The sequence below is a fragment of the Fusarium sambucinum genome, chromosome II (genome assembly GCF_050947815.1).
Source record: "Fusarium sambucinum isolate potato_lamoka chromosome II, whole genome shotgun sequence".
NCBI lineage: Eukaryota > Fungi > Ascomycota > Sordariomycetes > Hypocreales > Nectriaceae > Fusarium > Fusarium sambucinum.
The window spans coordinates 6011190-6038758 of NC_139293.1; the positions used below are offsets into that span (position 1 = coordinate 6011190).

At 41.7% G+C, this 27569-nt stretch overlaps 7 protein-coding genes across 7 annotated transcripts; 1 reads left to right on the forward strand and 6 right to left on the reverse strand.

Moving 5' to 3' along the window:
• Positions 1–5680: 5680 nt before the first annotated feature.
• Positions 5681–8444, reverse strand: FSST1_008957 (glycosyltransferase; the record flags this gene model as incomplete). The annotated part of the gene is made up of 3 exons (XM_083225891.1): positions 5681–5865; positions 5919–7534; positions 7582–8444. The coding sequence occupies 3 exons, from the start codon at positions 8442–8444 to the stop codon at positions 5681–5683; spliced, it is 2664 nt and encodes an 887-aa protein (XP_083084918.1).
• Positions 8445–8934: 490 nt separating this feature from the next.
• On the reverse strand, positions 8935–9984 carry FSST1_008958 (NAD-dependent epimerase/dehydratase family protein; the record flags this gene model as incomplete). The annotated part of the gene is made up of 1 exon (XM_083225892.1): positions 8935–9984. The coding sequence occupies one exon, from the start codon at positions 9982–9984 to the stop codon at positions 8935–8937; it is 1050 nt and encodes a 349-aa protein (XP_083084919.1).
• A 1750-nt stretch (positions 9985–11734) lies between these two features.
• FSST1_008959 (Alpha/Beta hydrolase protein) lies at positions 11735–12532 on the forward strand (the record flags this gene model as incomplete). Its single annotated transcript, XM_083225893.1, has 1 exon — positions 11735–12532. The coding sequence occupies one exon, from the start codon at positions 11735–11737 to the stop codon at positions 12530–12532; it is 798 nt and encodes a 265-aa protein (XP_083084920.1).
• Positions 12533–12988: 456 nt separating this feature from the next.
• FSST1_008960 (tRNA(adenine34) deaminase) lies at positions 12989–14595 on the reverse strand (the record flags this gene model as incomplete). Its single annotated transcript, XM_083225894.1, has 3 exons — positions 12989–13182; positions 13233–13935; positions 14011–14595. 3 exons carry the CDS (start codon positions 14593–14595, stop codon positions 12989–12991), a joined length of 1482 nt encoding a protein of 493 aa, XP_083084921.1.
• Positions 14596–16175: 1580 nt separating this feature from the next.
• FSST1_008961 (Zn(II)2Cys6 transcription factor domain-containing protein) lies at positions 16176–18329 on the reverse strand (the record flags this gene model as incomplete). The annotated part of the gene is made up of 2 exons (XM_083225895.1): positions 16176–16829; positions 16887–18329. The coding sequence occupies 2 exons, from the start codon at positions 18327–18329 to the stop codon at positions 16176–16178; spliced, it is 2097 nt and encodes a 698-aa protein (XP_083084922.1).
• Positions 18330–20232: 1903 nt separating this feature from the next.
• Positions 20233–23061, reverse strand: FSST1_008962 (DNA helicase ZGRF1-like domain-containing protein; the record flags this gene model as incomplete). Its single annotated transcript, XM_083225896.1, has 1 exon — positions 20233–23061. The coding sequence occupies one exon, from the start codon at positions 23059–23061 to the stop codon at positions 20233–20235; it is 2829 nt and encodes a 942-aa protein (XP_083084923.1).
• Positions 23062–24120: 1059 nt separating this feature from the next.
• Positions 24121–26280, reverse strand: FSST1_008963 (uncharacterized protein; the record flags this gene model as incomplete). The annotated part of the gene is made up of 3 exons (XM_083225897.1): positions 24121–24751; positions 24805–24967; positions 26019–26280. The coding sequence occupies 3 exons, from the start codon at positions 26278–26280 to the stop codon at positions 24121–24123; spliced, it is 1056 nt and encodes a 351-aa protein (XP_083084924.1).
• Between the last annotated feature and the right edge of the window lie 1289 nt (positions 26281–27569).

Consider the following 27569-nt stretch of genomic DNA (forward strand, 5'->3'; position numbering starts at 1 on the left):
TCTCTTAATAATTAACTTTCCTAATAAGATAATATAACCTAAACTCTATAATAAGAGGGTAATAAAAGAAGCTTCTATATATATAGTAGCTTCTTCTTCCTATAACCTACTAAGTACTTCTAAACCTGGCAGTCAGTTAATCCCTGGTCTATCCATAGCCGCATTATACAGCTAACTAATCCGCAGGACTTATACAGCACTATACCTCCTAGAAGAAGAAGCCTCCATTTATATTAGCTATAGTATATAAAGGTATAAGTTTTTTTCTAGTTATATTTATATTAATTAGTAATATTATTAAATTAAAATATTAATTACTTTTAATTTTAATTAAAGTTCTATAAATAATAATAATAAATATTTTTATTTTTCTTATTAAAGTAAATATAAAAGTAAAAGCTTAATATTAATTTATAATAAGCTTATTTTATTTTTCTATAAAGCTTAAAAACTATAAAAGCCTAATTAATTAAAAGTAAAAGACTAGAAAAAAGATTAATAATTACTATAAAAAAGGCTATATATAATAATAGCTTAATAGAATTTAATAGGGTAATTATTAGGCTAAAAATAATTATAAAGATAATAATTAGCTAAGTTATAGTAAAAATATTAATTATTATTTTATTATTAATTAAGATAATTATAATAATATTAATTACTTAAGTCTATAGGTTTTTCTATTAGCTAGTAATTTTTAAGAAGGCTTTTTTCTCTATAAGGTAATAAGGATTTCTTTTAAAGTATTTAAGGGTATTCTTTTTATAGTATATTTATTTTTTATATTATAGGCTATAGATTAATTATAAAATAGTATTATTAATTTTCTAATTTTTATAAAAAGGTAGCTAGATTATAATATTAATAGCTAAATAATAAATTATATATTAATATTCTATATAGCTTTTAAGAAATAGCTTATTTTAATAAAGTAAAAAAAGCCTTTTTTAATATTTCTTTTTTTTATATAAAGTATTAGAATTTAATAAAGAGAATATTAAAATCCTTATAAATTTAATAAAAATAAAATAATTTAATATAAATATTATTAATATAATTTAAATCTTTAAAAAATATATTCTAATAAACTAATAATATCTAGCTATTAGAATAGTTATAGATACTACTGTAGAGGCTTCTTCTTCTAGGAGGCATAGTGCTATATAAGTCCTGCGGATTAGTTAGCTATATAATACAGCTAGTAGTAGATAGACTAGGGATTAATTAACTGCCTTAGTATTTAGATAAGTAATTATTTAAAGGTGCTTAGTGGGTTATAGGAGGAAGAAGCTACTATATATATAGAAGCTTCTTTTATTACCTTCTTATTATAGAGTTTAAATTATATTAATTATCTTATTAGGAAAGTTAATTATTAAGAGATATTTAAGTTTAATATATTAGGTTTTTAATCTATATAGATCCTTTAGTTTTAAATTTATAAGAAAAACCTTAAAAAGACTTAGGCTTTATAAAATATAAAGTAAAAAAAAAAAAAAAAAAAAAAAAAAAACCTAATAATATCTTAATAATTTAAAAGTTAATATTCTTTAGCTTTAATATATAATAAGACTTAAATATAAATATATTCTTTAAGATAATTAATTATATAAAATATTTAAATAAAATATATTAAAAATTAATTATAATTAGCTTTTAGCTTTAAGTATATTTAAGAAATAAAATAATATAAATTAATTTAATTACTTTTAAACTTATTAAGGTTAAATAATTATTTAATAAAACTATATAATTTAATAAATTAAAAAAAAAGTAAAAAAGTTATTTTTATAGATATTATTATATAAAGCTTAATAAAAGTATTAATTTTAAAGGGTTTATAAATATTAAATATAATAAATTAAATAATATTAAAAGTATAATATTTAATAAAATAAGCCTTAAAAATATTATTATTATTTTTCTTTAAAGCTATTTAATTTACTATTTAATATATATAAATTAGGTTTAAATAGTATTTTATTTAATAATAATTAATTATAAAGATTATTTTAATTTTTTTATTTAGCTTTTTAATTAAAATAAATAATTTTAAGTATTTTTAATATAAATATAAATATTCTAAAAGTATTTAAATTAATTATTTAAATATTCTAAAATATAATTATAAAATAATTTAATACTATTTAATAAAAAAAATAAAAATAAAAAAATAAAAATTATATTTAATATTGAATAAATAAAAGCTATATAATATTATAGGTTAAATTTAATAATATAAGTAAATAAGAAATACTTTAAGTATAATAAATTTTATAGCTATAGATAAATATTATAAGTAAATTAAGCTTTATTAATAAGATATAGCTTAAAAAGCTATATTTAAGATTTAACTAGTAATTTAATTAAGGTTATAGTAATAATATTATTACTATATAATTAGATTTATTTTTAGCTATAGGGTAATTAAGTCTAGTCTTAAGCTATAATAGGATTTATATAAATTAAGAATTTAATATATTAAACTTAAGTATCTCTTAATAATTAACTTTCTTAATAAAATAATATAATTTAAACTTTATAATAAAAATATAATAAAAAAAGCTTTTATATATATAATAGCCTTTATTAAAATTATTAATAATATAATTATATAAAGATTAAAATAATTATATAATATAGTAAAAGATCTAGTTATATAATTTAGTTTAATTAACTATAGTATTAAGTAAATTTATTTTACTTTAATATTATAACTTTATATTAAACTCTTAATTATATATATAAATTTCTTTCTTTATAAACTTTAACTTAAATAGAGTTTCCTATAGTTTAGGCTATTATAATTAAATATATAAGAAAGCTATTACTTAAAATATTTATATTTATCTTTAATAGTTTAAATAAATATCCCTAGTTTTATTAACTATAGCTTATATTAACCTATTATATTATAGAATATAGTCTTTCTTATTATAAGAGTATTTTATTTTTTAATTTTATAATATAATATATAATATTATTACCTTTTTTATTAAATTTACTATAAGTTTCTTTAAAGGATAAGAATATTAAGGAATTATAAGACTTTATAGCTAAATATAACTAATACTATATTATTTTTAATTAAAGGTCTTTAGCTTATAGAGATATATTTTAGCTTTATTATTATAAAGTTATTTATATCTTTAAGACTTTTAATTATTTTATAAAGAAATAAAATAGCTTAAATAGTAAATATTTAATAATTTAATAATATTATAAGGCTATAAAGCTATACTTTTAAATAAGCTTTTAATAAAACTTTATATTAAAATAAAGCTATATAAAATAATAAAATAATAATAAATATTTTCTTTTTCTTTATATAATAAAATTATTAATAAAAAAACATAAGAATAATAATATAAAAATAAATTATTTTACCTTTAATATTTAATATATTAAATTAACCTAGATTATAATTATAATATTACTACTATATTATTATATTATTTAACCTTATAATTATAGCCTTATAGCTAGGTAATATATAAAGTAATTTTACTATATATATAGTAAGATTATTAAGGCATTATATATTAGCCTAGCCTTATTTTAAAATCTATATAATCTTATAATAATAAAGCTAAGATATATCTCTATAGGTTAAAGACCTTTAATTAAAAATAATATAAAATAAGAGAAATTATATTCTATAATATAATAAGTTAATATAAGCTATAGTTAATAGAATTAAAGATACTTATTTAAACTATTAAAGATAAATATAAGTATTTTAAGTAATAGCTTTTTTATATATTTAGCTATAATAGCTTAAATAGGAAACTTTATTTAAATTAAAGTTTATAGAGAAAGAAATTTATATATATAATTAAGAGTTTAATATAAAATTAAAATATTAAATTAAATATATTTATTTAATACTATAATTAATTAAATTAAATTATATAATTAGACCTCTTATTATATTATATAATTATCTTAATCTTTATATAATTATATTATTAATAATTTTAACAAAGATTATAAGGTTATATAAATCTTAAAATAAAGCTAGGCTAATATATAATACCTTAATAATCTTATTATATAAATAATAAAATTACTTTATATATTACCTAGTTATAAGGCTATAATTATAAGGTTAAATAATATAATAATATAATATTAATATTATAATTATAATTTAAATTAGCTTAATATATTAAATATTAAAAATAAAATAATTTATTTTTTTATTATTATTTTTACTTTTCTTTATTAATAATTTTATTATATAAAAAAAAAAAAGTATTTATTATTATTTTATTATTTTATATAGTTTTATTTTAATATAAAATTTTATTAAAAACTTATTTAAAAGTATAGCTTTATAGCATTATAATATTATTAAATTATTAGATATTTATTATTTAAGCTATTTTATTTTTTTATAAAATAATTAAAAGCTTTAAAGATATAAATAAAGAAATAAAATAGCTTAAATAATAAATATTTAATAATTTAATAATATTATAAAGCTATAAGGCTATATTTATAAATAAGCTTTTAATAAAACTTTATATTAAAATAAAATTATATAAAATAATAAAATAATAATAAATACTTTTTTTATTTTATATAATAAAATTATTAATAAAAAAAGGTAAAAATAATAATAAAAAAATAAATTATTTTACTTTTAATTATTTATTTAATATATTAAATTAACCTAGATTATAATTATAATATTAATACTATATTACTATACTATTTAACCTTATAATTATAGCCTTATAGCTAGGTAATATATAAAGTAATTTTATTATATATATAATAAAATTATTAAAATATTATATATTAGCTTAGCTTTATTTTAAGATTTATATAACCTTATAATAATAAAGCTAAAATATATTTTTATAGGCTAAAGACCTTTAATTAAAAATAATATAATATTAGCTATATTTAATTATAAGGTTTTATAATTCTTTAATATTTTTATCCTTTAAAGGGATTTATAATAAATTTAATAAAAAAAGTAATAGCTTTATATACTATATTATAAAATTAAGAAAAAGAATACCCTTATAATAAGAAAAATTATATTTTATAATATAATAGGTTAATATAAGCTATAATTAATAAAACTAGAGGTATTTATTTAAACTATTAAAGATAAATATAAATATTCTAAGTAATAGCTTTTCTATATATTTAGCTATAATAGCTTAAATAAGAAACTCTATTTAAATTAAAGTTAAAAGAAGAAATTTATATATATAATTAAGAGTTTAATATAAAGTTAAAATATTAAAGTAAAACTTAATTAATACTATAGTTAATTAAACTAAGTTATATAACTAGACTTTTTACTATATTATATAATTATTTTAATCCTTATATAATTATACTATTAATAATTTTAATAAAGATTATTAAATTTATATTAAAATATTAAAATATTAAATTATATTTTAAACTAAGGAAAAGTTATTATATATATAAAAGTATATTTTTATTATTTTCTTATTATAAAGTTTAAATTATATTATTTTATTAAAAAAGTTAATTATTAAAAGATATTTAAATTTAATATATTAAGTTTTTAATTTATATAGACTTTTAAAGAAATTTTTAATTTTTAATTAATATAATATAACTTTATTATTAATTAATTATAAAAATATCTTTTATTAATACTTTTATAATTAATTTAAAATCTCTTAAAAACTTATTATACTATTAATATTTTCCACCTCCTTACTACTTCTTCTTTTTCACTCTCTGTAGCCTTTCTCCAATCCTCTATACCTTGCCGAAGTCGGATTAATAATATCTCTGCCTTCAGGCTTGTCATGTAACGTTTCATCAACTCTTTCTCTAGCCCTTTCAAGGTATAACCTGGGAGCCCGAAACATGCTATGTCTTCGTCAGTACGTGTACTCATCCCTTCAACATAAGAGATAACTTACCAGAGCCCAAATTGCCTATTATACCAAGGCCGCCTCTCAACAGACCCCTTCCAAGACCCTTGGCGCCCATATTCTTTGTGTCTTCGTACGGTTTCACGATTATGCCACTAAAGGCGTCCCAGATTCCATAACAGAATTCCTTACCTGCGGTTTTGACGCCGCTCCCCAGCCCTGTTATTTCGTCTCGGCGACGAACATCAACATCAAAGACGTTTGATGGTGCATTGTGAAAGCCGTTGGCAACATTGTAGAAGAAAGCAACGGGCGCTCTGGCGGTCGCCGCAGCAAGGTCACAAGCATATTTGCCTGTCACACGTGTAATATAGAAGACGTGTCCATTTCTGCCGCTCTCGCGAGCTTTCCATGAATTCTTGCGCCCCTGGCGAGCCTCGTTGATTGGGCGACATAATCGTGCAGCTGAGAAAGCTGGTTCGGCACCGTAAAGTGTCTTGCTTGCCATCTTCTGAGCGAGTTCCTCCATATCTGCTTGACTTACGTCTCGTGGTCCCTTTTGAGACTGCGAATAGGCATCAACAGTGCTATGTTCTGTCGCCAGGACCCTTGGCAAACTTATGCTGCTACGGCGCCTTGTCGTCTTAGAGTGCGGCGAGTTCCTCAAGCGTTCACTATAGTCGGACGTTGCTGTGCCTATGGCTGCTGCAAAGCCTGACACAGCAGCTATGGCACCGATAGCGGGAGATTCAGCTCCTTCGTCCACATACCAGTGTTTATGTCGGAGCAGCTTGATGTCTGACATCTCAATCAACCCATGATCTCTGAGACAGCCTACAGCAAAGCCACTCAGATGAGCCCCTGTCTGACGATGGAGCCAGCTTGCAAGTCTACCCGGACTCAGGTCGCAACGAAGGTTATCAATGTCCAGACGCTCCTGTATGTCCATAGCTGCGCCACCAGATCCATCCTCTTCCCCAATCTGCAGCGCCATTTCCTTCGCTACCGCTACAACATGCGGTTGAAGGGCAAATGTGATACTCTCGGCCAGTATCTCTGCTGTGAGATCTTTGTATGGAACCGCTACTGGTCCCGCACCTGCACGAGCCATCATTTGACCCCAGAAGGGCTGGTCTCCAAAGAACGGAACAACGACAGTTGGTCGACCAGCCGCTATGCCGGCAGCTGTCGTGCCAGCACCGCCATGGTGGACAACAGCTGCAACATGCTGGAATAGCCAGTCGTGGGGACAGTTTCCAATGAGATAAACGCTATCGGGGACTTCTCCGGCACCAACACCCCCCCATCCTTTCGAAACAATGGCTCGAATGCCGGCAATCTTGATAGCTTCAAAGATCATAGTCGTGAGTGCTTGGGGGTTGTCCACAACGATAGATCCAAACCCAATGTAAATTGGTGTTGACCCATTGTTGAGGAAGTTTACAAGGTCTGTAGGAGGTGTGTAAGAGCTGGCAAGTGGTAGGAAAGAGAAGCCTGTAATGTTCAGGTGGTCGTCCCAGTCAGATGGTTTGGGTATCAACGTCTCTGACCAGAGATAACTGAACGGAATACGAAGCCTGGAAAGGAGTTGAAAGCCCCAGAGCGGGCTGACGGGATCAAGATGCAGCGTTTGCGTACGAAATTTGTTTATCAAGTCCCCAAGGCTAGAACATGTAAGTCGAGAACGATCGGGAACGTGTGTGTTACTCACCCTTGCCATGTTAGCAATTCCATCATCATGAAGGACAAATAGTTAGCGACCTTGGCATCGGCATCACCATAGCTCATTGAAGCCAGTGGATGGGGAAAGGATTTAGTTGGTGACCACGGCATTGTGAAGACCATATGCAGGGGAATGCTGAGTTTCTGAGCGCAGTGTATATGGCCCATAGATGGGGGGTTGGCAATAATAACGTCAGCCAGGAACAGATCATCGGCAGACTCTACATTAGCAGCTTTTATGGGCTCTCCCATTCCATCGCCAGCTTCGATGCAGCTTCTCCAGGTACCAGAAATGATCTCTGCCATCTCTTTTCGTCTCTTCCCGACCTCTCCCCCTTTAAGGCTGTCGCGGTTTGGTAATAACCCAGGGTTCTTGACCATGTATGCCATTAGGGCCTCGGGATCACCACCAATGTTGAAGAACTCTATACCTTGAGCTTCAACAAACTCTTTAAAAGCGGCATGCGTGCATATCCGTACTCGGTGACCATAGGGTGGTTTCATAAGAAGTTGTGCAATAGGTATAAACGGTTGAACATCACCGCGCGATCCCACGATATGTATCGCGATATGGAGGCGCGGACCCTCATCTGGCTTCTCCACGCCGGGTATAAACGCGATACTATTCGTTCGACGAGGCTCGGGGGGTTGTAGTCGCTCCGAAGATGATGCATCGCCTGCGAATGAGTCTTTAAAATGCTGGCACCAAACGGCCAGTGCTTGAGGGTTGTCGTGAAACTGAACTTCAACGCGTCCATCGTCGATGACATTGCTCGAGGGTCCATTGTTGGCGTCGTAGTCGTCAATTACGAGGTGCCCTCGCCCACGGGACTTGATGCGATTGAGCGCCATGTCGAATTGATGGTCAATTACAGTGCAAGTTGCAGAATGGCCGCGCCTTGTACCAAATCGACGGTCAACAAGACTTCCAGTTCAGCGTTGCCTCGGCTTCCACGGATGCGTTCGTTCATGTGCTGTCGATGCTCCCTCTCTCACACACATTCCATGGCTGGCGCTGAAGTCATTGTGGGGTGCGGTGAGACTTAGCAAGTTCGATTTGATTAATTTGTCTAACTTTCGGCACCGCTCTAGACCAAACTTTGATTGTCGGTGCATTGAATTGATAGGCAAGGAGGCAGTCGAGCTGACAACCACTGCCGAATCGCTGCAAAGTCACTAACGTACTGTATGTACACTAAAGTACCTTAGTAGTCTAAGTTGGTCTTCAGCCACTGTATCCGGCAATTCAACTTGACACTAGTATAGTCGCTTTGAGCCGAACCATATCTTGTTGTTTTACTTACCAACCTAACAAAGGGACAGCAATAAACCGCCATTGATTCTATTGTGTCAGAACACTTTCAATCCTTTTTTGTACCTCAGAAACGTTGGCATGCCCATGACCTCTGAACGCTTCATACGCCAGCCTATGCGCATGTATCCCTTCCGAGAACAAAGCACGCCTGTCCTTCCATCCTGTGAGCGACCGCAACTTGTCACTTCTGACCCATTGACTAAAGCTAAAGACAAAATGCAGCCCCCGAGGAAAAGAAGGGTCAGCTTCGCTAGTCGGCACGAATTGCACACCCTTCTCAAAGCCATACTCCTTGGCCACATATGTTGCGATCTCATTCAACGTTTCGTAGCGATGGCCGGAGATATTGAAAGACTGACCAGCAACGGCGCCCCGCTCCTTGTGCTCTGCGAGTGACACATAGGCGTCGCCGCAATCATCCACATGTGTTGCATGCATGATGCTGTTCGCATCTCCAGGGATTCGAAGTACTTGGGGGTGAGCTGCTCGCTGGGCATCTGCATAGTCAAAGATGGCACCGTAATAGCTGCTGGAGTAGCCAAAAACACATGTTGGCCGCACAACCGCTGCGTCGAATAGATCGGTATAGTGGAAGACCTTGACCGAGTTAACGGTACGCTCTTTCAGTATTTCTGGTCCATTTAGCGGCGAGTCTTCGATATGAGCAGCCAAATCAGGTGCATCGTGGAGGGGTGTGGTGCCATAATCTTTGCAGCCCGATGACCACAGCACGAGAGGCCGTACCCCTTCGCTGTTACTTCGCCTCGCCAGTATCTCAACACATGCAATGACTTCTTCAAAATGAGCAGCATAACCGGGGATCTTCTCTGTACAACTGACAATCACGTCGAAAGTCTTGACTAGTTCGAAAAGAGGACCCAGAAAGCCAAGGTCGGCAAAGGACCCAACAACTGGGATAATCTCAGAGAGGGCAAGTTGCTCTTTTGCTCTGGGGTTCCGGATGAGGCCATAGGTATTCCAGCCAGCACGGACAAATGCTCGACAAACGGCCAACCCAATGTAACCATTTGCGCCAGATACTAGTACATTGCGCCGATTGTGTTTGTCCATGGTCATGACTTCGCTTTGGTGGCCAGTTCCGTGCTGACATCTTAACCAGAATGCATGTTTATATAGGGCATTTCTTGTAATTCGATCTTCTTCGTTGTTAACGTTGAAGATTATGTCACATTGGTATATATGTTTCGTAACCAATAACGTTATCTACCATCCTAACGTTACGCAATAACTGTTAGCACCTTGACATAGCCAACTATACCTACTCTCATCCCAAGGATAGTTCAAAGGATTTTTTACTATTTTATTCAACAATACATCAAGTCATATACTAGATAGGTAGGCGAGACACAGTAAGGGACGCAAATGGAAAGAAGAGCGATGAGTTATAAAACCGAGAAGAGTAAGTGTTTTAGAGAGAAGCAAAAAACATACAACAGCGGGGATTCGCTGGTCGTCACCGACCCAACTACTAATCCGCCGGTTAGTGGCTTGACTATGGGAGAGCGGACGGGATCCCGTATTTTCCACTACCTTTGGTCGTATGTGCCTAAAGAACTTGTATCGATAGTATATATTCAAAAGCAGCGTTTGTCAGCCCAAACCTCTCTATGTAATCCGCCAATGTCTACCAAGTCTCGTACGTCGCTAGTTCCATAGCTCTCAAACCCGCAAATGCTTCTACTGCCATTACAACTCTACTGATAAGATACAACAACGGGCTTCCAACCTTGACGATAGTCAGTATCCCCTCCCACCTGAGACTCATCTTTCTGAACTGCATACAGATAACAGATGTTATGACAGATACAAGAGCGCTGATCCGCCACAGCCATCGTTCTGTTTGAGAAGGGAATGATGTTTCCCACGAAACTAGATGAATAGCTCCAAACGATGCCCCAAGGAGACATAGGAGCGGCCAGTACCTGGTCATGTACAGATTTGCGTCCCATTCTGTGATAACACTTGCACCTTCTTCAATTACCGTGACGGTTGGCTCAACCTTGTGTCTGCCAGACTCGCTCAAAAAACACCTTCTTCCAGATAGTGTTCTTGTTCCTCCATCACTCCCACTTCATCATCTCGACAGTCGCGAGAGACGATATACCAGGCAATAGAGTCGCCCTGCTTTTGGTCCGGTCGAGAGACGTCGTATGTGTTCTCCATCGCTAGACTTTCAAGTTTTGCCGACTGGGCGGACGTCATTTGTGGCAAGTCAACAAAGGATGCAGTAATAATATCTTTTGGCTTCTCCTACCAAAGAGTGTAGGTCACTAGTGCGTTGAACATATACGCCAGGGTCATCGTTTCTAGAGTCACCAAAAGAAGGTGATGTACGGCACGGGTGATGCACTGCAAGGTGAACCACACGACTTGAAGGAGAGCCGCTAGCTTGACCAGACCATCAGCCTTGTTCTTGTCTGAGATGTCTTCTTTGGCAAGCGCCCAGTACTTGTGATCTTTCCAGGACACCAAGCTATTGTTCAATAGTCAGGCGTACTGGCCCGACCACAGTGTCCGATATCCTCCATTGTCTCCAGAATTGTATCGTATTCCCATCATGCAGAGGAAAAATCCGTGTATCGTCTTGAACTCTTTGCCAGTTGTAGGCGCATCGCCTTACGGCTTTACGCGCCTGTAAGAGTTCTTGCAAACATTTAAGGCAAAGCTTCCCAGGAGCTAAGATGACCTTTATGAGGGGCCCGAGGCAGGCCTGGTTGAGAACTTTGAGGGTACTATTAACTTCCATCTACTGAAAGGGAACCCAAATTCTCGATTGGTCCTCTACTTCCATGGCACCAGTGGCACAATGGCCAGCGGTTGGCGCCCTGTCAGCTACTGTTCTCTCTACTCAGTTGACCCTATAGATACCCATGTTCTTACATTCGACTACCGTGGGTACGGAGAATTAACTAGCTCTCCTAGCGAGAAAGGCATCGTCACAGATGCTAGTACCGTAGCCAACTGGGCCATCCACACTGCTGATATTCCGCCTGAGCGGATCGTAATCTTTGGTCAAAGCCTGGGCTCTGCAGTGGTCATTGCACTTGTCAATGAGCTCGCTCAGAAAGAGCCTTCGGTTCATTTTGCCATACTAGTCGTTACGGCAACGTTTGCAGATATTCCTCAATTGACGGCCACATATCGTATCGGCGGGTTCATTCCAGTGCTTTCAACAGTAGTCAAGGTGAAGGCACTTTTTGCCTCCTTCGCGCGCCAGCTTTCAAGTACCTGGGATAATATACAGAGACTGGGCGAGTTTTTCAAATCGGTTGAAAGGTACGACATCATTCTCTTGCATGCTCAAGACGATACGGACATTCCCATGGAACATTCCGTCAAACTCTACAGGGAGGCTATTCGAGTAGCGGCGAATGCGGACAATTTGATAGAGGATGAGGGAGCGCTACTCCTCAGGATAAATAAAAACGAGCAAAGCCGTGGAGAAGATGGTTCAGTAACTGTCTGTGCCACCAGGAAAGTTGACATACGACTAGAGATCCTGAAGTATGGCGTACATGACAAGATCATCTCCTATCCTGCAACTGGTGTTGCCATCAGCAGAGCGTTTGCTTCTGGAAACTCAAAGGCCCCTACGCCGCCGTGATATATTAGCGAAACAAATAGAGTTGTCCCCTAAACTGCCTTAACTCAAGTTGATATTATTATTGTTGTTCTCATAATGGCCCAGAAGGCCCTACTCATGTAGTATCCCACGTACTCAGTCCACTACTCGCGTGGTAGCATGCCAAAATCAAGCAAGCTGAGGGAAAATTTCCAGTAATGACATTTTGAATGCAATGCATCTTTTTACATTATGCCTCGCTTTAACTCGAATCATAATGCAATATTTGGACATGTTCAGTCCAGAACGGGCATGTTTCATGCAGCAGATGCTTACATCATGTCCATCAAATAGCCAGTTTCGCACATGCAAAACGTGCATCATCTCAAGTTATCAACGGCATGCCTCAATGGAACGTGCTCTTTACTGCCTTGTTTAATGTCTCCGTTATTTGTTGCGTTGCTCGTTGTCCTCTCGCGAGTGGGCAGCCGTGCTCTTCTAGACATTGGTGCGATCTGCCAGCGGCTCGGCCTGTTCCTTGAGGGTTTCTGTCGAAGTAGGGAGGTCGGCGCAATCGGCCTCTGGTACAGGTGTTGTGATATCAGGGGTTAGAGTCTCTTCTCCATTACCCTCGCCTTCCAGCATAGCGGCCAGTCGAGCTGCGCGCCCTTCCTTCTTGCGAGGTACAGGGGCTGCTGAGTCAATGGATGATAACAGACAAACGGGATGATGGGTTACTTACCTCGTCCATTCTCCTGCACATAGAAGCGCCGGAGTAGGCCAACAGCTTCATCGCGGCCCCAGCCACCCTCAATCTCATAACCAGGTTCAATGTTTCCGCCATCACCCCCGCCTGGAGGATATGAGACACCCAAAGTGCCACTGCCATCTGGAAGCTGTGCAGGTTTCGGGGTGGGATGGGCACTGGCAGTCTGCCCATCGGCACTGACAGGAAGGGAGTTCGCATGGATGCTGAAGACACCACCGGTTCCGCCAAATTTGTCGTTGACAGCGCCGAAGTAGACCTTTTTAATGCCAAGCTGGCGCAATAGAGAAGCACACATAACACACGGCTCAACCGTGACGTACAAGATGCTTTCTCTGATGATCGATCTGTCTACTCGCGCATCAGGATGGCACTTTTGTCCGTAGGGGTAAAGATGTCCCTTGGCTCCATCCTCATTGCCTTCATCTGGAGGTCCCGAATCAATGGAAGATGTCTCAGAAGCCGCCTCGGACTGGTTCTCAGCTTTGGGCTTCAGATACGTCGTTCTTGGTCCGTCCTTTGGGGGGTAAGATAGCAAAGCACCGAGCGCCATGAACTCGGCATGACGAGTGCCGTTTCGAGTGACATTAGTCGCATTCATGCCCCGGGCAATAATCCGTCCATCGTGAACAAGAACGCATCCAACAGGCGTTTCGTTGGTTTGGAGAGCGAGCCGTGCCTACAGACGTTGTGAGTTTTAACGGGCCAAGTGTGAGGAAGAAAACGGGCCTAAAGGGGAGGCTGGGAGGCTTACCATGTCAAGGGCTGCTTCAGTAAACTTCATGTGCATCGCTCGCTCAGCTACCACAGCAGGGTCTGTGAATATCGGTGCAGGAGGGATGACCGGTGTGACCGGCTTGGGGGAAGTCGAGATGGATTTGTCATCTTGAAGCTCCAGGCGGGCAAGAGATTCAGACAGCTGAGATACGCCGGGGGGCAGATTCTCTTTATCTGCATCCCCATACTGGGTAGGTCGATTCTGGAGAGATTGCATACTGCTATTAGCAGCATGTGTCGCGGTTGTTTGAAGGTTTTCCTGCTGTTGGGGATAATCTGTCGTGGTCGTATTTGTTTGACTTTTCGGGGCAGAAGGCGACGATGCAGAGTCTGGATTTCTTTTTTGCTGAGGCTCGTTGTTATCTTTGAAAATTTCCTGGCGATGGTTGCTTCCGTTGCTGGCGTTACCCTTGCCAGTTTGGTCAGTGTCGCTGGCACTTGCGCTGGCACTGGCAGTGACGCTGTCACCCTCGCCAGGCATCACTCGACCAAAGAGACGGCGTATAGCTTTTGCACCTGCTTTCTTGGCTGGTGAAAGGCCAAGTGACTGGAAAACTCCCATCCTGTCTGCTCTAAGAGGTTTTAGGTACTAAGGGGTTGGGTAATAAGATACCTAACCTTTGAGACTTTGTATACCCTCACTTCACTCTTTCCAGTTCAGTTCAGTGTCCCTCTTTCTTTCCGACGACTCCTTTCTCAGTAATGTCCTTAGTATGTTCTTATATACATACAAAAGTCACCGCTAAAAGGTTAGATCTCCTTTATGTCGCGCCCTATGCTGCTCCTTAAACAATATATCCTGGGTCCTATTAACGCGCGGGTGATACGTCTTTGTCGTATTGGCAAACCAGGCGACAAGATGACAAGCGCCTTTCCAAGAGACAACCGTAGTGAATAAGTGTAGCTTGTTGATCGGGACAAAGACGAGCTGATTGTTGGTTGACTTATCGCTTCGTCCAATCACTGGAGTTAAGCAATAAGCTGAGTAGGCAAACAATAATTTAGAGGCTAATCTTTTTCAACGACTTCCACCAGGCTGATAAAGCCCTAACTTGAGTAGAAGATCCAGATGCCCAGTAGACGTAAATTTCTCGTAGCTTTGACAATTTTTCATGGGCTGGCAGGATTCTTTCCCCAACTCAATAGGCGTGTGAGAGTTCGTAGGTATATGAAGAGATCGGATCAATCAATAGTCGCACTGGTTGACAAGAAAACGTTAAGGAGTGACTAACTCAAAAGTAGAGGTCCAGCGGTCAATTTTTAGCTTTTGAGAATCAGAGACTCACCAGAACCTCCAAAGTTTAGGAAGAAGAGTTCTAGATGCGCATGTCCTACCTCGCCTTTGAGAGAAGATTTCACTACTTGCTCCTGTGCACTAAGCCACATTTAGATGGCCGTCTATAACGGATGCCCCGCCCCAAGAGTAGGAGTTAACGGAACGCGAGTTAGGAAACTGTCTAACATGCACTAACAGACCACACAGCTGTCAGTGCACGGACTGGACTTGCGACTTACCGTGGATACAGTATCGCTTAATACCCGAGCAGGCATAGAGGTCGCCAAAGAATACCTAGGTACCATGATCAGACAAAAGTATTAGTGCTCTCTTCGGCTACATACTCACTAAAGCTGACTTAATACTTCTATTAAACACCGGAGGTGTTGGTTTTATGCGATCCGTTTGTGTAGATTGAACAATAATTCAGTGGCATCGCTTCTCCTGCCGGTCTTGAAGGGAGTCCAATGTAAACTTCACACGCGGCACACCATCAAAACACGTTACATAAATAAATAAATAAAAAGCATAACACCGACAGTTCCTGATCCCGATTTCTACATTGTATTGTAGTCTGGACAATAACACGTTTAGTTTATCAGAGGTCAAATTGCTGGAATGCACCATAACTCAGAGATCAAGAGGACTTAATAGTCAGTTCAATTATTTTTCCACTCAGTCCGATGCTCGCTCTATCGCAAAGGCTCTATCTTAGTAGGATCAACGCAAATGCGCAGTCTTTCGCTCTCAATGCTAAAAAATTCAGATCATAAACCAGGGAAAATGCAAGCACGATGGTGACTTCAATCATGGGACTGCGGTCACCTCTTCATCTACTCCGCCTGTTGTACCCCAAAGATAAGCCGTTACACAGCGATGAGGCTCCTGCCCATCGATACCATCCGACCAACTGGTGTCGTGCTATTCAAAACCGTGCTCTGTAACTTGATGGCAACCCTTCCAATTTTCGATGTCATCTGGTGGACCTTCCTCTGGCTGTGTGCAGAAGAGCGTGCCCGGTGTCCACAGCATTCGTCTCTGTTGACAAGCATCTGGTATACAAAGGACCAGACGGCCGAGGCGATCAACACCACCATAAGGGGTGCAAGAGTATCCAGGCCTGGTTGGCGAATCATCGATGTCGGGCAGTACAACGCAGGATCAACCGCAGCGGACGTGGGAGAAGGTTGGGATATATCTCCCACCGCATTGTGAATCTCTGCATCGCGAGAATCTGATTGCTTGAGTTCGCTTTCGGCAATGACATCGTGATGATCTGATTGCGTAGCTGTAGATCCGGTGTCTGTTGCTTGGCAAACTGGAAGACTGTGAGCAATCTCGCTCAACTGGGAATCTGCTTGTGCGGCCGTCGCTGCAAGTGTTTGGGGGTTCTGTTGTGTAGCCACAATCTCTGTCGAGTGAGGAGCTGCTTGTGTTGTTGCATTCTCTGATAGTAGGTGATCTGATGATCCTGTTGTCGTCATTCCGCAGGCCTCGATAATATCGCGACTGATTGTCACCTTTTCCCAAGTTAGTTGCTGTTCTGAATGGAATGGGTGTGTAAGTGAGGTACGTACGTTACTATTCGTAGATAGCACAGTATTCACAGTGGATTGGGCGGTGGATGCAACGACTGGCGAGCTGTGCTGTGATAAAGTACTCGTGCCCAGAAGGTCCAATCCGAGACTTGCTGTTGGCGCAACGGCAAGGCGATACTCCAAGCCAGCTCCAGAATCGCCATAGACGTCTTCGCGGCCGATCTGGCCATCAGTAAAGAAATGCTGAGGTGTGGAAGTGGGAACAGCATGCTGTCCTTCGAGGAGGTTGTGAGTAAGCTGATCGTCACCTAGCTCGTCACCACAACTACTCAACCCATTCGAGAAGTCCCGTGGCGGTAGCGGGTTCGGTACTGGTGATTTCGGCCGACTAACCGACTGCTTAGAGACTTGAACCGGGACCATACGTTCATCTTCCGAGAAGAATGATCCGGGAGAGTAAAGATTGAAGTCCACATAGTCGTGATTGACATCGACTTGGTTGAATGGCAGATGCGCCGTAGAATCGCCCAGGTCTCCAATGTCTACATCGGCCGTGCCACGAGGGCGACGAAGAAGGTCCTCTCCTGTTGTCGGGGTATCGGGCTTTGTAGAGTAGTCCGATATAGAGGAGGAGGAGGACTGCGGGGAGAAGTAGCCCTCTGGATCGTTGAAGAAGTCATAACTGTCATCGGCAGCAGGGTATTGAATGAACTGCTCCCATGCGTCGCTTTCTGGCTCGACTGAGGCAATCAGGTCGTCGAGGTTTACCGAAAATTCGGGCTCTGGGGTTGTCATTTGGCCAGCAAAAGCATTCTGGGCAACGACAGAAACCTTTGGTTCTGGGGCCACTGTCTTCGTCTTCTTTGTGACCTTTGCAGGTTGAGCAACGGTGCTGGTAACGCCACGCTTCTTGTGGCTGGGGTCGCAGCGGATCTTCTTCTTCTTGCAGCTTTCGCAGGCCTTGATGATTCGCATGAGGTGTGCGTGGTCTCTCTGCTCCTTTGTCTTGGATCCTCGGGAGGCAGAGTTGGTCACATCGCGGCCATCCTTGGTCATGATCTTCATTCCAGGCAGGTTGGAGAAATCAGCGGGCTGCTGGCTGGCGGTGGACTTGGGAGATGAGCGGCGGGAGGAAGTGGTATTCACATGGCTCCAATCCCAGTTGGATGTAACGGGGCTCGTGTTGAAAGATCCATAACCAGAGTCCTGGAGAGGGCTAGCACCAGCAGGAGATTCAACGGAAGCGGAAAGTGTGTAAACCGGATAGAACTTGAATGTCTGTCCAGTCAGGTGCGCATACTCAAAGTAGTCGAGAGAGACGGTGGCACGCTTCTCTTGCGTGGAAGCAGGGCCAGGGATGTAAGCATTCACCAGCTCGTCGAGCTCCCGGGTTCCGATAGCAGGGAAGAACTGGAGCTGAGCGCCAAGAGCGGGTTGAAAAACAGAGAACCCTTGAGGGAGAGTGTTCGAATTAGTCGCCATTGCAAGCTTTGAAGTTCCGTTATTGGCTTGAAAGGACAGAATCTTGAAAACGGTGCGGAGTCGCGCTCTATGCGTATTTGTTAGTTAACCCGTACGCAAGCATGTGTAACTCGGAGTGTTGCTTACTCCGGCGTGCTTACTCTCACGTGGGGCGATTACTTGTCGGCAAGTACCAAGGTGGAATGGCAAAGTTATGGTAACTTGCGACGCTGCAGCAATTTTTGTTTGTTGAGCTAGAATAAACAGAGGTTATGATGTTTCGAGGCCACTCGGGATGGAGCGGGAGATGGGGAAATAGGCAAAGCCTTGAAATACCGAGCTTGTCGCCAGGTTTGTTGTAGTGTTCTTCAGTATAGGGATACAACAAATACAAGGCAAAAGTAGACAAATCACTCGTACGATTCAAGATACTCTTTACCAAATGAAGAATGAGCCGTGATTGTGAAGGCAAGAGAGAGAAGTAAGAAGAATAAGAGAAAAGGCCTGAGGCCACGGGGAGGGCGTCGTCGAAGTATTTCACTGCCAGGTTTGAAGATACACTGGCTAGCGGGTAAAAGAAAAGTTGTCCGGTAAACTTGAGGGAGTAAGAATAAATAGATTAAGAAGTTCGATCTAAACCGATTATGTTGACTTACTAATTTTGTCCCTTATGCTCCTAATGGCCAATTTTTTTGGATGCCCTGGGAACTGGAAACATGGCGCAGCAGGTGGGAGGAGCAGGAGATTGAGTCTTTCGGCGTGCTCGAAAAGGTATAGCGTCATAAGGCAGAGCTGCAGTACAAGCCAATCACAACTCAGAACTTTCAAGAGATCCGCCATGATAAAGGCTTCTATTGGTCATACTGGCCCACATTCTGCACCATCAAAGCTTAGACTTCGGCGAGAGAAGAGCATTCTTGTTGGTCAATGCTTTAAGCCTGCATCTAAGAATGAGTCAACCTTCCACAACCCCAGATTTCAAGGTCCCGATACGACACTCAAGTAGAGCGGGGTGTCAGACAACATAGACTCTGTCTAAGAGCTTGACAGCACAGATACTCTTGAACTAGTTTTGTTGAGCAATCTCTCTCAGTCTTTTCATTACCTCAAAAGGCTTGCAATAGTGGTATCCACGCAAATTCAGAGTCGGACTCGTTTCAAGTCATAATATTATTAAACAGAATATCAACAGGATCATTACTCAGCTGGACAGTATCAAACCAAGGTGGTCTAAATTATTGTCAACCGTGGCTCCGATCCTCGTACCACTGTACTCTGGCGGGATCCCAATGGCGGGAATGCAGGAAGGTATATAAATATAAGAAAGGTAAACGTACTAATGTGCAAATCTAAAGTCAGAGTTTCTTGAATCCTTGTGTCACAGAGGCTGGTCTTAGTTACCTCGGCCTTGAAAGACGTTGTAGCACTCAATCGACACCATGTGAATCGGCAGGTCAGTTCTTGGAACTGGTGAAGAGGGACGAGTTGGAGGATCAAGTCCTTTATATAGTATGATGGCCAAACGGAATTGCGTATGGATATGTCCTAGGCTCCACACCTAATCGCATTCACGACTTCAAACCTCGAACGCTGGGATCCATGCCCCTTGCGAAACGCCATCCCTCCATCGTGCTGATAAATCTCGCCAAAACCAAAGAGGTACGCCGACATGACTCTATCGGCGAGCCGCATACTGCCGTACAGATACTGGTTGCACTTTATTCAACCATACCCTCACTTAGAAAACAGAATCGTACCTTATTGGTTCCGCAGCACTCGTTGTCCGCATTCCAATCACAACAAGTCGTTTGCAGTTCATAGATTTCAGTTAAGGAGCAGTTGCAGGAGCGCTTGTCAAATCACCCATGCGTCAGGAAAGGATTTTGTCGTAGGAGCCGGAGACTTGGTGAATTTCGTCAAATCATTATCGAGATGCTGCTTTAGAGGGTCTTGTCATCCCTAGTAAATCTTCCGCATGCCTGCTCCAAGCACCACCATTCGGCTTGCAAAATCCTGGTAGCTCTGATCGGGCTGTGTCACTCACGGGATTCGGTCTTTGTAGTGAGTTCCTAGATGCAATGCGAGACGAGGCTGGGAAAGGCTCTAGTTGAACCAGAATCTGTGGTGGCAACCCGGCCGCGTCCTGTTTCCGAGCAGCCTTCTTACCTCTGGTGGCAGGATTCGATACACGCGGTAGTTGCTTTATTTGGGGTTGTTGTGGAGTTTGTTCTATTTGCGTTTGCTCTCCCTGATGTTGTTTTTCTTGCAGCGGCTTCTTTTGTGGTTGGTCGTCTCTCGATGACTCTCGTAATGGTTCCTGTGGGTGTGCTGCAATTGTGGTGTTCCCTGGTCTCTTGAGTGCGTGATAACTCCCTTGCGAAGCATTCTCGGTTGTTATGTCCGTGTTTTCAGTCGTTGCAGTTATCGATTGACCGTAACCACCAATGCCGAAATCAGCAGGCATAAAGTCCTCGGCTGGTATGGTAAAGCCAATTATCTCCTTGCTCTTCACACTCTTTCTTAACATCTTGGTGATCTGAGGACCGGAACTTGCTTCCGCCTCGGCACTGGGTTTGGTTGTGGGCTGGCGCTCTCCTGTAGGCTTGGTATCAGTTGATGAGTTTTCGTTTTGGCTATCAGAATATCCAGCTCCTGAGGGGGAGTTGCGTGCTGCCATTTCATCTTCATTGTCACTAGGCACAACTTGAGCTGCTTTTTCTCGTCTGCGTCGACTCGGATTTTTGCGCCGAGGTGTTGTCACTGAGGTTCTATCTTTCTCCGAAATAGTATCGTCCAAAGTGTGATCCTCAATCTGGATTTTTTTATCTGCCAAACCTCGCAATGGCTTTGGGTCCTTATTCGACTCTTCATCCAATAATTTTTCCACTATCGCTGAGTCAAATTTGTTGGCAGATTTGTGACAGGGTTCTTGAATAGAGCTATGTTCGAGCACGAAGGAGGCTTTCTCTTTAGCCGGTGGCGAGGGTGAGTCAATTCCTTTTGCGTTGCCGTGGGCCATCTTAGATTCCCCTGGCAATGGAATTGTAGGAATAGCGGGACGGGATGCAGTGTACACGTCGCTTCCTGTTCCTGGCGAAGATGGGAGCGATCTTCCCGATGATTCTGCTCTCTTACTTTGCTTGTTCTGCGCTACCATAAGTAACCCACGGCGCTGCCTCGATCTGATACGAAGTTCAGTTCTCGGTTGCTTTAAAGGCGGAGGTTCGGCTACTCCAGTTTGTGGAAGTGGTTCTCTATCGGTGTTCAATGATCGCTTAGTGCTATGAGTCTTCGGAGCAGTTGCCTGGTTCTTCCTGGGTGATTTGGGAGTAGGGTTTCGAGAACGTGCCTGGGTAACTTGGCATGGGTGAAATTGTTCATCCTTATCAATCTGGATTGGGTTTTGGACTACCGTGTGATTCATTTCTTCTACGGTCTTTTGGCGTAATGTGCTTTTATCACTCCCCGACATCATTAAGCGTTTGGGGCGGGAATTTGTTGGAGATGCTGGCGTTTGGTGGTCAGCTAATGCACCTTCGCCCTGTGCAAGCCAGTTGAGAAACGCGTCGTCATTGATCCCTGCTGACTGCTTTTGATCTCGGCCTGAATTCTCCATGTCTTCGTTTACTGTTGTTGGGGGCGGAGACTTGGATGATTTGTCGACTCCAGGTTCTTGCCGAGTGCCAGCAAAGCGTGGGAGGTTTTGACTTGCATTGTCAAGACACTCCGGTTGTTCTGTTTGTGTAAAAAGTGAAACAACATTGTCTTGATTTTGTGGTGAATAGGGTCTTGCTTTTTCTGGTACATGTGGACGGTTTTTCGGCATAGTCTGTCTCGGTCGAGGATGCTCTCCGTTCCAGTTCTGCTCATTGCCCGCCAGTAGTTCTCTAAGCGAAGCTCGTTGTGTGAACACTCGGCGAGGTGCTGTCCGACCAGGGGCACGAATCTCCGGCTCTTCAGGATCTGAAGAACAGGTTTGTTCTGTACTTGTACCAGTTCCTTCGGAAACGTCCTGCAGGTCAGTCCTTGTGCTTGTTGATGTGTTCTTGGGTTTCATGGCTGCCTTAACAGGTAATGCTTGACTCCGAGACGTCGAGACTGAAGACGAAAAAGGTGTCAAAGTCAATGTCGTCCCGAAGAGGGCACGAGCATGCCCCATTTTGCTCGGGGGAGACTCTTCTTGCCTTCTTCTCTTCGACGGACGCGTGTCCTCTGAAGGTGAATCTTGCTGCTGAACGGGGCTCTCGGCCATCTTGCGTACTTGGTACGGTGAATGAGGGGATATGAAAGCTCTCCCGATTCTATTTGTACCCCCAACCAGATCGTTTAGCGGACGGTGTCGAAGTTGGAAATGGGGTATATTCTGGTCGTTTCTCGGGGTTTGAGTAGTTCCTGCGATCGATCCCGATGTCCTTGTCTCAGCATTTGATCGCCTCTTTTCGACTTCTTTCACACGCTTATCCAACAATTCTGTTAAATCCTGTTCTCGTGTTCCGGTGCAGTCTGAAACCTGCACGATGGCAGAGCCGCGATCAAGCTCAAACTCATCACCAGGCTCGAGATCGCCACCTCCCTGCCAATGAGCATCGCCAATGAAGTGGCTTCGATCATCATATACCATCACCCGTTTGTTGAATGTATGGTACTTTAGAACGCCATCCTGCCAACGTTTCTGTTTTCTCTTCAAATCGTGTGTGAACAGGCAGATAAAGTCAACCACAGTGGCGGTTGAAGGTGTTGAGCTAGAATTCATGGCTCTTGGCGGAAATTTGAGCTTGACGTCGCAAACCCACCAAATAAATCCTCTCTCAGCATTTCAATGGAGTCAAGCTGGTATGGTCATTTACCAACTCAAACACAATATCTGGTTATGTAAACGCGTAGAAACAGGAGAATGGGTTAAAGTGAAGCCAACTCGACGCCATGTCACGTGCTCATCCCGCTGGAAGTGGTTGCCTGGAAGGACTGTGGTGGTGCCTGCCTACCCTACAAGCATTTATTCGTTGCAATTCTTCTTGTTTATTCTTCGCCTTCTCCTCTCTTCCGCCCTTGTCAAGTATGTTCTCAAGAACAAAACAGGAATAAGTAGTATACATGTGATTATACTAAATGTCTTATGGTGGTTTACGAAGGAAAATTGAAACGCCACAAGACTTATTGTATTTTAGTCTGATAACATGAAGTTTTAACGAACTATGAACAAGACGCTGATGCTAACTCCATCACCGAAGCGCAGGCAAAGCCTCGGCCTAGGTACAGGTCTTCTTCCTTCTAGGCCTCTTGGTCTTGGTCTTTTGCATTTTTCGATAGAGGGAATTGAACTTATACCCTCCGGGGGGGGGGGGGGGGGACTTCAGCCGGCTTACCTTCGGTGAGGCTATAAATTACCAAATTCACCCTTACCAACCAACAGTTAAGCATTTCGTGAACTACTAGTTCCCTGTCAGTCAGCCGCAATACATACGTCGCCAATTTTTTTTCAAGTTTAGCTCAAGACCAGTATCCCTCTTACAATGTATCATTCATAGCAGTTGAAGAAGGTGGAAGATCACCATAAAGTCCTTACAAATGATATGTATTCTATGGGTATCATGCCTTTACTACACGTTCGGTATCTTATTGAACCAGATGCAATTAAATAACACGCTCAATGCCACCCAGGAGTGATAGCGGGCCACCATGGGGCCCATCTCCATCCAACGCCTTTTGTGAAAGAAAACCAAGTCAATATCCCTGTCCAATGTGTAATCTTACTCAATCCGAGTTTATATTTGTTATAATGACAGATCGATTCCCCAATTGTCTCATTTCGCTATCGGCTTAAGTAATCGCCACTGCTCATGGACTCAAGATCCATTGGAGTGACAGGACCGGGACTTCCCAAGGGATGAAGCCTGGGTGATATAGGCTTGTGAGATCCGGCAGTAGCGAAGCGCGAGTCACGGAGTGGTAGGGAGTTGAGTGATATGCTGGGTTTGTCGCCTGACTTGGCCGAAGTGCTGAGAAGTTCGTTGGCAGCCATACTTGCTTGTGCAATCATGTCGCGTTGATACTGCTGCAGCTTGCGACGGAGCTCTGTCTCCGGGTTTGACTGGCTACTTGTGCGAGGGACTGTCTGGGAATCAGGCCCAATATTGGATGACATAGTCCCGTTTAGTGGGGGCCGTATATTGCCCTGGTTGCCGTTTCTGCTCTCGTAATTTGATGGATAGTATTTGCCCATGGGAAGTGGATTGTCATGGAAGCCCGGGGCAAGATATGAAGCAACTGGTGTATTTGATTGAGACATGAGTGCACTTTGAGCAGGGTGTGAAGTGGGACGGTCCGCGTATATTGGTCCTGATTCCGAGATGAGACGGCTCATACGGGCGTCTGGGTGATGCTGGAATGGGTGTGGACGGTGCACACGACTGGTGGGGTCCTCGTGGAGGGGAAAATATCCTCTGTCATTGTATGAGTATATTTTAGTCGCTCAATTGGAACCAAATCATCTTACCCAGGCAAATCACCTCGTGCAGATAGAGGCTCAGGAGGTGTGCGAGCAGGAGCCGAAGTGAAGCGTTTGAGTTGAGGTAGGTCAATAACTATCGGCCGAGCGTGACTACGGCTGCGAGGCGTCGAGGGAGCGGATGGGGTGGCAGAAGGTCGTTCAGTGTCATCTAATTGACAAGCATGTGTAAGTATAAGAGTTTGGGATAAAGGTCTATCAAAATGGAACGGCTGGTGACGAGGGTCGATGACAGCAGGACGGAAACCAGGAAAATGAGGCATAGCATGGGGATATAAGAAGTTTCTTGAGCAAAAGCCGGTAGTGCAGGCATCACTCGTAACGGCCAACCCCGGGACGAGGGATGGGGCTACCCCGCGATGGCTGGGACGGGAGCGAGTGGAGAGGGGGTATCAGTAGTGCCATACCATGGTCATTCCCCAGACAGGCTTGGCTCGCAAAGGCTGGAAATGAGGCCGACCAGGGCATATGATTATAGGAAAAGCGGAAAGTATAAGCAAAATGCGAGGTGCAGAGGGGTCGAAAACTTGCCAGACAGGAAAAAGTCGACCTGACCCAGCGCTATTTGCTGTGGATAAGAATGGGGAAATGAAAATGGAGATGCATGGGATGGGAATCTTCAAAACGGTGGTGCGGGAGCGTCCCTCCCGAGACCTCATCCCGCCCCGCGCTTTGCGCCAGTCAACCATGACATGCACCATTGGTTGAAAAATAATTTTGATGCACCGCAGCGTGGAACGGTAGCGTTGTGGCGGCTCTCGAATGGTTCGATCTTGCCCCAAGAAAGAACACACTTAACTTCCACACTGGCATCGATCCGTTGTACACAGCTGGTGGTGTACAGAAAGCGAACTGGGCTGAGCTGGACTGAGCTGGACTGGACTGGACTGGACTGCAGAGCTTATGCCATGTGCCAAGGGATACTGGATCCTGACTAGACGATTTTGTGGCCTTGAACCAGTTTGTGGAGAGGACGTGTTTCACTTCGGAGGTGCCAGGTGCCGGGTCCAACGCAGCGATGCCCGCCTCCGCTCGGGATTATCGGCCGGAGCTGACCCCGACGTCCGGCCGCAAACAGATTGAGAACACTCACTTGAGCGTAGGCGATAAAAGATCAATGAGAGGAGAGGTGGGGTGGATAGTGATGGGCAATCAGGGGTCAAAGGAGGGATATGCATTCCAGCAAATTCGAATAAACTTACCAGTGAAATAGGAAGTCCGAGAAATGTCTTCGCCATAAAAAAAACCGTCTCGTCCCTGACTTGGCCTGGAGTGATGGTGAATTGTTGGAGTGTTACGTCCAGACAGATTAAAATCACCAAGATCATCAGATCGGGGACTGTTGGGCGAGTTATTGTTTGTGTTTGAGCGGTCAGAGTTTGCAGACATGGTGCGTCCCGACATTGAAGGTCGCATGCGCGGCGAGAGGTAAGGGGATTTGATCGATCTGGCGAAGCTGGCCATTTTGTCGTAGCCGTGGTTCGATGTCTGGAGATTGAATGTCCGGCCTTTCGGAGGATGCGTATTCGTCTTACTGGTGATCAGACAATCCAAATCGTACAGTAAGCGCCAACGCCGGTACATATATATGAACAGTTTCCGAGAAAGTCAAGAGATCGTGCGGATGGTGAAGAGTCGTGGACAGGTGGGCAGGCGACAGTCGGTGGTCGATGGATGAATGGATGATTTGCAGTGAGGGGCAGTGGGTGTCGCAAATCAATAAAAAGCCAAGAGAGCCGGCTTTTGTGTTGTGCGAAGTGGTTGTTGGAATGCCCACAGGCACAAGAGAGGAAGAGCAAGAGGAAGAGGAGGGCAGCCCTGGCCACTAGAGTGAGAACTGGAATTGAAGGAAGTGATGGAGGCGTCAAGATGGAAATGGCAATCACAGGCCCCCGATAATATGAAGGTTAGTAGGTAGCATCTACTTTCCAAATCTTGTGCCTTTCTTTGGGTCGAGAAATAAAGGGTTGCTAAGAAATGGAGATCAAAGGGTCCCGAAACGGTTTTGTTATCGCAAGCGAGTCACTTTTGATTTGGTTGATCTTGCCTCTCCCTAGGTAGGTATCCCCTTCCATCCATCACACAATCCCAACCAACAAACCGACACGAAAAGTGGGAATACCAAGACGTCTACTGATCGGCCCTGGAGAGATTGAAGCGAGGAGCGTGGGGACGTGAGCCCAAATCGCAAAACCGCAGTCAAACAACTACCTTAGGTAGTCCAGGGCCAGGGCAAGGCGAAGGTTTTGGTGGATCTCTGCGACGTTCTACGACACACTCTAAAGCGAGTTGCTTACCTCCTATCGTCAGGCCGGCTCTATGTTTTCAACACCAGAACCCGCTTTTGGGTACAGTGCAGTGCCCTCTGGAGGTTAACCATGTGGGCAGGACTTTTGATAGGTAACTGCTTTGTCATGATTTGTGTGCGACGAGAGTACTTTCTATTCTCTTTTACCGAGTCCTCCGTATTAGCATTTGTGCCAAGAGATACCTGTGAGCCCCAGACCACCAACGCAAACGAATACACTAAGCGCATATTGACTTGGCCAAGCGAGAAAGAGTCAGATTGAACAGACAACACCTGTCAATGGGACAAATGGTAACCCCCGGTCAACGTCCAGACGCCGTGACTGACTAGACTAGTAGGTACACACAGAACAGGCGGCAGCAAGTCAGTCCCTGAGATTTGCTGTAGGGACCCTTTGAGGACCCTACGTGGCCAAGGGCTTTGGCCGATGACGATTTTCGACGGT